A 10,971-nucleotide genomic window follows, 5' to 3' on the forward strand; every position below is an offset into this window, starting at 1 on the left:
TCTGTAATTTTTATCATAGGTACACTTCAACTGTGAGAGACGGAATCTAATACAAAAATCCAGAAAATCACATTGTATAATTTTTAAGTAATTAATTTGCATTTTTTTTTTTTTTTTTTTTTTTTTTTGGTCATTTTAGCAGACGCTCTTATCCAGAGCGACTTACAGGAGCAATTAGGGTTAAGTGCCTTGCTCAAGGGCACATCGACAGATTTTTCACCTAGTCGGCTCGGGGATTAGAACCAGCGACCTTTCGGTTACTGGCACAACGCTCTTACCCACTAAGCTACCTGCCGCCCTGCATGACATAAGTATTTGATCACCTACCAACCAGTAAGAATTCCGTCTCTCACAGACCTGTTCGTTTGTCTTTAAGAAGCCCTCCTGTTCTCCACTCATTACCTGTATTAACTGCACCTGTTTGAACTCGTTACCTGTATAAAAGACACCTGTCCACACACTCAATCAAACAGACTCCAACCTCTCCACAATGGCCAAGACCAAAGAGCTGTGTAAGGACATCAGGGATAAAATTGTAGACCTGCACAAGGCTGGGATGGGCTACAGGACAATAGGCAAGCAGCTTGGTGAGAAGGCAACAACTGTTGGCGCAATTATTAGAAAATGGAAGAAGTTCAAGATGACAGTCAATCACCCTCGGTCTGGGGCTCCATGCAAGATCTCACCTCGTGGGGCATCAATGATCATGAGGAAGGTGAGGGATCAGCCCAGAACTACACGGCAGGACCTGGTCAATGACCTGAAGAGAGCTGGGACCACAGTCTCAAAGAAAACCATTAGTAACACACTACGCCGTCATGGATTAAAATCCTGCAGCGCACGCAAGGTCCCCCTGCTCAAGCCAGCGCATGTCCAGGCCCGTCTGAAGTTTGCCAATGACCATCTGGATGATCCAGAGGAGGAATGGGAGAAGGTCATGTGGTCTGATGAGACAAAAATATAGCTTTTTGGTCTAAACTCCACTCGCCGTGTTTGGAGGAAGAAGAAGAATGAGTACAACCCCAAGAACACCATCCCAACTGTGAAGCATGGAGGTGGAAACATCATTCTTTGGGGATGCTTTTTTGCAAAGGGGACAGGACGACTGCACCGTATTGAGGGGAGGATGGATGGGGCCATGTATCGCGAGATCTTGGCCAACAACCTCCTTCCCTCAGTAAGAGCATTGAAGATGGGTCGTGGCTGGGTCTTCCAGCATGACAACGACCCGAAACACACAGCCAGGGCAACTAAGGAGTGGCTCCGTAAGAAGCATCTCAAGGTCCTGGAGTGGCCTAGCCAGTCTCCAGACCTGAACCCAATAGAACATCTTTGGAGGGAGCTGAAAGTCCGTATTGCCCAGCGACAGCCCCGAAGCCTGAAGGATCTGGAGAAGGTCTGTATGGAGGAGTGGGCCAAAATCCCTGCTGCAGTGTGTGCAAACCTGGTCAAGACCTACAGGAAACGTATGATCTCTGTAATTGCAAACAAAGGTTTCTGTACCAAATATTAAGTTCTGCTTTTCTGATGTATCAAATACTTATGTCATGCAATAAAATGCAAATTAATTAGTTTAAAATCATACAATGTGATTTTCTGGATTTTTGTTTTAGATTCAGTCTCTCACAGTTGAAGTGTACTTATGATAAAAATGACAGACCTCTACATGCTTTGTAAGTAGGAAAACCTGCAAAATCGGCAGTGTATCAAATACTTGTTATCCCCACTGTACAATGCACATTGTCCCCCTGCTTCTGTGGTTAACGAAATGCATCTGTGGTTGGTGTACATATGTTATGTGTTAATGTCTGTTCTACGCAGGGTCTGAACTGCAGTGTTGTGGTTCAGATGGTCAGTAACGTCAAGGCCCTTCACAGTGAGACAGAGCTGCTACTGGCAGGCAAGATGTGCCTGGTAAGTCTCAAAGCTGTTGTCTGCCTGCCTGTCAGTGTGTCAGTCTACATATGTTTTTGTAACTGAGAATGTCTTCCCAGCAGTTGGACCCTCCTCAGAAGGAGCAGTTGACTGGAGCCCTGGGCACTGTGGCCCAGCAGCTACTCAGACTGCCAGACATACCCTGGCTGGGTCAGCTCATCGAACCTGGGGATGATGAGGTAGATCTAGATGCTACCACACACACTATTCACACCAGCCACTTACCTCAGTGTTTTTCAATCTTAGTCCTAGGGACCCACAGGGGAGTACATTTTAGTCCCAGTCCAGTAATACCACACCTGATTTAACCCCTTACACTTGTGGGAATTGGCTTGTATGGATAGGGCTACATTGAAATGTTTCTTACTGAAGTGGAAATATGGAAAACATCTATAACCATGGTAACAATTAAAAGGGAACAGTTTGGAGATTATGGGGAAATTATTAGACTAAAGGTGATGGCACAACAGTTCACCTGACACAAGACTGAATCCAAACATTATACTGTTGATTTTATGTGCATTTTACATTTACTGTACTTTTTACATTTGCTGTACTTTTCGCCACATTTGTTCATGACGAAATCTGAAAATACTCTGGATACATTCAGTAAAATAATAAGAACATTTGGGGTAGGTGCAACATAGGACAAACAAATGACAAGGGTTTGAGTGAGAGGTCTAACTGGTGATTCCAAGTGGCCACACACCTCTCCAAAGTAATTTCAATGCACTTTTATGACTCAAAGAACAGTCTTCAACTATAAGGTGCTGTTTTGAGCTCTCCTAGCTGTGCCGTTGAGGAACTATAGCGATCACACTTGTAGTTGTTTTCTTTGGAACACAGCCCTGCATCCCTGTCTTTACACAATTACTGTTGTTGTTTACGCAGTCCAAAAAAGGTCCATTATAAATTGCAATCGGTCAGGTGGGCATAATTTGTTTGCTTGTTCTATTGCCAACATGACTAGCTCAATTATCAAATACGATCTCACTAGGCAATTCAGAGAAGCAGATCGTAATTTTGGTGCGCATAGAATGGAGTGCATTCAGATGCGTGGTCCGTGGAACATTTTCGTCAGAATACAGCAAACAGCCTCATTCTATTCTGGACAACCCAGGGTATAACGCCATGTCATCTTGTAACTGTACATCAAACAAATTGATCATAAACTTTTGACACAGTATATTGAATGAGTTTTATGATATGGAAATGTGAAGTGCACATTTGGACTAACAGGTGTTTGGCTTGCTTGTAGGACATCAAAGCAGGATTTATTATAATCCACAACGTCTCATCTTTCAAGTCCTCGTAATTTACAGCATTTCCCTCATTTAGACAACAATAAATGTGGTAAAATTGCCCAATTAGCGAGAGGGATGGGGGCCACTTCTTGTCGCACGGTGCTCAAGTTCAGAAAGGCTGTCAGTCAAAACCCATACAGAGCTGTGAAGCGGAGACCCTGAGCTCTGACATCATGTATAGCATGTTACTGTACAGCCACTTTGTTCCAATTTAGGTGCTTATCAGTGTCTAAATCTGCCATTTTCAACGCGTATACGGGTACGAGTGTAAAGGGCTGCCTAATCAAGGTCTTGATGATTTATTAATTGAATCAGGTCGGTGTGTTAGTGCTAGGCTAGAGTAAAACTGTTCAACTCTGTGGGTCTATAGTACTGGACAGTCTGTATCACCCAATGTCTAACCTGTCTGTCTGGCTGTTTTTCTCTCTAACCTATCTGTCTTGTCTGTCTAACCTGGCTGTCTTTCTCTCTAACCTGTCTGTTTCTGCAGGGACACCTGACAGATTTCTCCAAGCGTAGCCGCAGTGCCAAGTTCCGTCTCGTCCCCAAGTTCAAGAAGGACAAAAACAACAAGAACAAGGAGGCCTGTGCCACTCTCACACTGCCAGGTACTATCTACCTCTCTTTTTCTCCCAATCTCTCTCTCACAGCAATTAGTCTGGAACACTCTGGGTTAAATCATCTTTGGACGATGACAAATCAGTGTCAACACTCTTTGAAAATCACGTTCAATTCTTTCTGAGGTCGCCACAACCTTCCACACACCACCGATCTCTCTTCTGATTGGTTAACCGATCAAAGACCTTCGCTCTGATTGGCTATCATAAGCAGAGCTCCTGGCCCAGTGGCTCCAGGTAGAAGTCTACCCGTATACACAGATCTATGGCATCTATGGTCAGCTTACCCTGCCCTGATCTTAACTTTAACCATTAAAAGTAAAAAAAACTGACCTTAGATCAGCATCTTCTGACAACCTAATCTTACCCTGACCCAGTGTGTTTATGGTCTGGACTGGAGTAGGTCGAAGTTCCCCTTAACCACTGATACAGGGTCATATATTTTTTCATCCCCCTAATGGTCAACGTTAGGATTGACGGTAGGTTCATCTGATCCTAGAGCTGCGGTTAAGTGCTGTACCAGGGTTGTGGCGTCTCTCTGTGGTGTGGTTGGGGGTCTGAAGGGGGTCTTGCTTTCTGCAGTGCACCAGTGGGGCACAGAGGAGGTAGCCACCTGGCTGGAGCTCATCTGTCTCACCGAGTACAAGGAGATCTTTATTGGGCACGACGTGCGCGGCGCCGAGCTGCTGCACCTGGAGAGGAGGGACCTCAAGGTACTGCACACACACACAGGCTGTCCCAGATATCTCTCCTTCCTCCCAAAGTGTGCACTTGTTTACTTCCCTTCACTGATTTGAAAGGAAATGAGTGTGGCATAAGAAACTCCCACTAGCTCATGCCTCCACCAATCCAATGCTTTTAGGTTTGTGGGAAGTAGTGAAAGAGCAGTGATGGGGAGTAGAGAACTAAATGTAGTTCAACTAGTAATTTCATTACATTTTTCTGTAGCTTGGTGGTAGTTGAACTAAATTCAAATATTGGTAGTGTTTTCAGTAGTTTTTTGCCATTTTGCGGTGTAGCTAACTACTGGAACTACACACTTATTTTTTTGCAAAAAGAACAGAAAATATGGGTGAAGTGGGCAAGATGTCCTTTCTTTTTCGGCATCAGACCTGCCTAATTTTCACTTGAAACATTCGTTTTGGGTTTAAAAGGCTAAATTACACATTATGTTAGCATCTGATTCCAGAGTGCAATTTGTAATCTATGACATTTTCGATATGATAATTTTTCACAAAGTATACTGAACAAAAATAAACATAAACGCAACATGTAAAGTGTTGGTCCCATGTTTCATGAGCTGAAGTAAAAGTTTCCAGAAATTTCCCATACGCAATTTTCCATTTCTCTCAAATGTTGTGCACAAATTTGTTTACATTCCTGTTAGGTAGCATTTCTCCTTTGCCAAGATAATCTATCCACCTGACAGGTGTGGCATATCAAGAAGCTGATTAAACAGCATGATCATTACACAGGTGTACCTTGTGCTGGGGAAAATAAAAGGCCACTCTAAAATGTGCAGTTATGTCACACAACACCATGCCACAGATGTCTCAAGTTTTGAGGGAGCGTGCAATTAGCATGCTGACTGCAGGAATGTCCACCAGAGCTGTTGCCAGAGAATTGAATGGTAATTTCTCTACCATAAGCCGCCTCCAACATCGTTTTAGAGAATTTGGCAGTACGTCCAACCGGCCTCACAACCGCAAACCACTTGTATGGCGTTGTGGGGCGAGTGTTTTGCTGATGTCAACGTTGTGAACAGAGTGCCCCATGGTGGCGGTGGGGTTATGGTATGGGCAGGCATAAGCTACGGACAACGAACACAATCGCATTTTATTGATGGCCTCATGTTTCAGCACGTCAATGCACGGACCCATGTCGCAAGGATCTGTACAAAATTCCTGTAAGCTGAAAATGTCCCAGTTCTTCCATGGCCTGCATACTCACCTGACATGTCACCCATTGAGCATGTTTGGGATGCTCTGGATCGACGTATACGACAGTGTGTTCCAGTTCCTGCCAATATCCAGCAACTTCGCACAGCCATTGAAGAGGATTGGGACAACATTCCACAGGCCACAATCAACAGCCTGATCAACTCTATGCGAAGGAGATGTCGCGTAGCATGAGGCAAATGGTGGTCACACCAGACACTGACTGATTTTCTGATCCACGGCCATACTTTTTGTTGTTGTTGGTATCTGTGACCAACAGATGCATATCTGTATTCCCAGTCATGTGAAATCCATAGATTAGGGCTTAATGAATTTATTTCAATTGACTGATTTCCTTATATGAACTGTAACTCAGTCAAATCTTTTAAATTGTTGCGTAAAATTTTTTGTTCAGCATAGTTTGGATGTAGTTTACTACTTTTTCAAAGTAACTTTAGTTAAGTAAACTTTGTTTCTTTAAGGGTAGCTTTAGTGTAGTCTGCTAAATGACTAAAATGTAAAATGTAAACTATATTTTCAGAGTAGCTTCCCCAACACTGTGAACGAGTGCACACGTCATGTGAAAGGAGATATTATTGGACATACCCATTCTTTCAGGTGCCAGGTAGAGCTTTCTTATGTTTCGCTACTCTGGGGCTCATGGGTGTTTTGATTTTATTCCCTGGCTATTGATTTAAGGTATTTATAGAGCTTGGGGTTTTCCCTGCCAGGTGACGTCTGGAAAAAGTCCTGACCCTACATGGTACATGTGTCCACGTGTGTCTTGGTGTTTGTTCTAATTTGTGTGTGTGTGTGTCCGTCCATTGCAGGACTTGGGGGTGACGAAGGTTGGCCACATGAAGCGTATCCTCCAGGGTATCAGAGAGTTGAGTCGCAGCAGCAGCACTGCCAGCGAAGCCTAGGCTCTCTCCTGTACGCCTGTGTGTGCTGCACCGGACTCTCTACCCAAACTGACTGTACCCAGCCATGCTGTACCCACACCTCCCAAGCCTGACCAAGCCTTGAACAGCTTGAACCCAAGGGGACCAACAACTCACCTTAACCTCTATACTCAAATATGGATTTGAGTTTAGTCAACCAATCAGATTTAACACAGTGCCTTTCTTCACACACCAGCTCTGCAGCATTCATGTCCAGTAGCAACCAACTGAACTGCAAACGGGGGAGGCCAAACCACTATCACCACAGGGGAGGGGTGTTCAATGACGTCAGTTGAGAGGGGAAAGTCAGGAGAGATTGCAGGGAATCCAGTCGGGCTGACTACCAGGAACAAAGCCTGCCAATAGAAAAACTCAACTACCCAGGATGCCTTAGCAACAAACCAGCACCAAACTCCACCAATTAACGTTTGACCATTTAGACTTTTTAAAACGTTGATACATTTCAGAAGCTCGTTAGCCAAGTCACAGAAGATGTAGAAACTAGCAAGGCTGCATCTCGATTGACACCCTATTCCTCATATAGTGCACTATTTTTGGCCAGAGCTTCATAGGCCTCTGGTCAAGAGGTAATGTAGTGCATGGGGGATACTAGGAGGTGTCTTTTGAGATGCCCAACGTATGAGTGGTCAGAGTGATAGACTATAGTTTCCATAGTTTCCACTGACTGGATCATGGAAAAGACTGATGGAACAGACTGAGTTTTTGTATTGAAATATGCATCTATTTATTTCTTATATGCGTTGTACTGAATATGTTGTCCCAGAGTTCGAATGTGTTTGAACCAGGATGTTTCTGAAAATGACATGGGATGCCAGGTAATATGAAAGACTGGAAGAGGTCTGAACTACAAGCATAAGCAATGACAATCAACCAATCACTCCAATGAATCGAACCAACAACCTCCAGCCTTTTCCCAGGTGCATGTGTAATTTCTCTTTCTCTGTATGGCTCTCCTCATCCCTGTCCTTTTTATACAGATAACAATTACAATTTCAACTACCTAGGTTGAATGCGGGGCTGGTAAACTAGACGAAAGCGACGACCCTGCTTTGTCACCAGACGTCCAATGTTAGAGCGCGAAGGGCTCCCAATGGTCGTGTTCAGTAGGGCTCACCGTAGCGAATTGTTTTGCAAGGCAAAACAAAGGTCTTTGTTCTAATCGGAGATTCAGGTAGTCTCCCGTTTCAAAATGTTTCCCACCTACTGAACAACACTTATGTATTGTAGGGAAAAGCCCAACTCAACCATGCCTTAAATAATCTACAAACTGTCACATATCAGGCAGGTCTCGGGGTGTGTGGAGCACGTCTCGGCACTCTTTGGTGTCAAGTAGATTTACAGTAGATCTGTCACATTTTTCAAACAATGAACACTGCCTTAAGATTATTCTCCTCGGTGAATGTAGTTTCCCGGACCCAGATTAAGCCTCCTTCTGGATTAGAAAAGCACACTTAATGGAGAATCTACCTCGAAAGTACTTTTTAGTTCAGGAGGAAACTCAATCTGGGTCCAAGAAACCTGCCGGTAATGTTTAGGGCCTCTAGTTTTTCCTGACCATGTTATATCCTGAAACTCAACTCAACCGCTAGCCCCTACCCCCGTGGGCACTTGTGTAGATCTGAGATGATTGGATAGGTCAATAAGCAATATGGTGATAGCTCAGTTTTGCCCTCTGACGGGCCAGGTGGAATTGTCGCCAATTGCTTATACCTATCCTCTTAAATCTGCACAAGTGAATAGGAGGTAGGGACTAAGGGTTTATTTGGGATTCGGGGAATACCTAGGGTATAATAAGTAGGACCCAGTCTTCTTCCTGGTCAAGTCCCTGGGTCAGGAGAAACTCTTTGGCCTAGTCATGTTCTCTCCCGCTCAGTCCCGTGTGGATATCCGAGTTGTGTTTTATGTTCTATGTCTGGCTGTGCAGTGATGCAATCGTTCTAATTATGGTCATATTATGGTCTGTATGGTCATATCATTTCCCTCCTCTAAACCTTTGGGGTTGTCCCTTTTTTCTTTGCTTGTCCTGAATCGAGAACCCCTGGGAAGCGGTCTCTTCCGTTCCAGTATTTATTGATAATTTATACGTTAGAAATAATACTGTATGCTATACCTCTCTTTTCCATGTACATAAGCCCGACTCCCTGGGCTGTAAATATGTATGTCCTGTACAGTGAAATACCACCATCCTGTAATAAAAAATTGTCTTATGTGTGAGTTGGGTCTTTGGATGCGTTTCTTTAGTCAATCCCATCACGTGGATTACGTTCAAGATTTAAATGTTTAGGCATGTTAAAAATGTTTCGTTCATAATTTGAAGGTCCAACATTGTGCTGAACACGTAGACGGCTTCCCTGGCCACACTTTAGAACTATGGCAGATAAACAGTTATTTCTCAATAAGACATTGTCTCATGATACTTTAGAATCAGACACATGAGTATGATGAGTAGTGCAAAACTGTTGAGTGACTTTAATGCTGCCCTGGCCAGTGCCAATGATTCACTGTGTCAATATTTAGAATATAATTAAAGGTCAACAGCCAAGCTTGTGCGGAAAAGCCACCATTTTAGCAGACACCCACAGAAAACGGTCGTTTCTCTCATAACTAAATCTAGATTAGTGAACCCAAGGCGTCCTGTGTGCTCGAGGCACAAAGTAGATCTCTCAAAGTATGTACAGTCGTGGTCAAAAGTTTTGAGAATGACACAAGTATTGGTCTTCACAAATTATGCTGCTTCAGTGTTTTTAGATATTTTTGTCAGATGTTACTATGGTATACTGAAGTATAATTACAAGCACTCCATAAGTGTCAAAGGCTTTTATTAACAATAACATTAAGTTTATGCAAAGAGTCAATATTTGCAGTGTTGACCCTTCTTTTTCAAGACCTCTGCAATCCGCCCTGGCATGCTGTCAATTAACTTCTGGGCCACATCCTGACTGATGGCAGCCCATTCTTGCATAATCAATGCTTGGAGTTTGTCCGAATTTGTGGGTTTTTGTTCGTCCACCCGCCTCTTGAGGATCAACCACAAGTTCTCAATGGGATGAAGGTCTGGGGAGTTTCCTGGCCATGGACCCAAAATGTAGATGTTCTGTTCCCCGAGCCACTTAGTTATCACTTTTGCCTTATGGCAAGGTGGTCCATCATGCTGGAAAAGGCATTGTTCGTCACCAAACTCTTCTTGGAAGGTTGGGAGAAGTTGCTCTCGGAGGATGTGTTGGTACCATTCTTTATTCATGGCTGTGTTATTAGGCAAAATTGTGAGTGAGCCCACTCCCTTGGCTGAGAAGCAACCCCACACATGAATGGTCTCAGGATGCTTTAATGTTGGCATGACACAGGACTGATGGTAGCGCTCACCTTGTCTTCTCCGGACAAGCTTTTTTCTGGATGCCCCAAACAATCGGAAAGGGGATTAATCAGAGAAAATGACTTTACCCCAGTCCTCAGCAGTCCAATCCCTGTACCTTTTGCAGAATATCAGTCTGTCCCTGATGTTTTTCCTGGAGAGAAGTGGCTTTCTCGCTGCCCTGCTTGACACCAGACCATCCTCCAAAAGTCTTCGCCTCACTGTGTGTGCAGATGCACTCACACCTGCCTGCTGCCATTCCTGAGCAAGCTTTGCACTGGTGGTGCCCTGATCCCGCAGCTGAATCAACTTTAGGAGACGGTCCTGGCGCTTGCTGGACTTTCTTGGGCGCCCTGAAGCCTTCTTCACAACAATTGAACCTCTCTCCTTGAAGTTGTTGATGATCCGATAAATGGTTGATTTAGGTGCAATCTTACTAGCAGCAATATCCTTGCCTGTGAAGCCCTTTTTGTGCAAAGCAATGATGACGGCACGTGTGTCCTTGCAGGTAACCATGGTTAACAGAGGAAGAACAATGATTTCAAGCACCACCCTCCTTTTAAAGCTTCCAGTCTGTTATTCTAACTCAATCAGCATGACAGAGTGATCTCCAGCCTTGTCCTCGTCAACACTCTCACCTGTGTTAAGGAGAGAATCACTGACATGATGTCAGCTGGTCCTTTTGTGGCAGGGCTGAAATGCAGTGGAAATGTTTTGGGGGGGATTAAGTTCATTTTCATGGCAAAGAGGGACTTTGCAATTAATTGCAATTCATCTGATCACTCTTCATAACATTCTGGAGTATATGCAAATTGCCATCATAAAAACTGAGGTAGCAGACTTTGTGAAAATTAATATTTGTGT

The 10,971-nt window shown here is 44.0% G+C and overlaps 1 protein-coding gene across 2 annotated transcripts in view; it reads left to right on the forward strand.

The window, feature by feature from the left end:
- The window catches only part of LOC311102129 (diacylglycerol kinase delta-like), a gene marked incomplete at its 5' end in the record, with an annotated part of 86,554 nt that extends 77,585 nt beyond the window's left edge, over positions 1 to 8,969 (forward strand). Inside the window, 5 exons of one of the 2 annotated variants that reach the window (XM_084143364.1) lie at positions 1,822 to 1,914; positions 1,995 to 2,114; positions 3,730 to 3,847; positions 4,439 to 4,569; positions 6,624 to 8,969. In XM_084143364.1, coding sequence (XP_083999490.1) covers positions 1,822 to 1,914; positions 1,995 to 2,114; positions 3,730 to 3,847; positions 4,439 to 4,569; positions 6,624 to 6,716 — 555 coding nt within the window. In that variant the 3' untranslated portion in view covers positions 6,717 to 8,969. The remainder of the gene's footprint in view (positions 1 to 1,821; positions 1,915 to 1,994; positions 2,115 to 3,729; positions 3,848 to 4,438; positions 4,570 to 6,623) is intronic. The other variant, XM_084143365.1, reaches the window with a different exon arrangement.
- Positions 8,970 to 10,971: the final 2,002 nt, after the last annotated feature.

The sequence above is a fragment of the Coregonus lavaretus genome (assembly GCF_964263955.1).
Source record: "Coregonus lavaretus genome assembly, chromosome: 26".
In the NCBI taxonomy this organism is placed as follows: Eukaryota; Metazoa; Chordata; class Actinopteri; order Salmoniformes; family Salmonidae; genus Coregonus; species Coregonus lavaretus.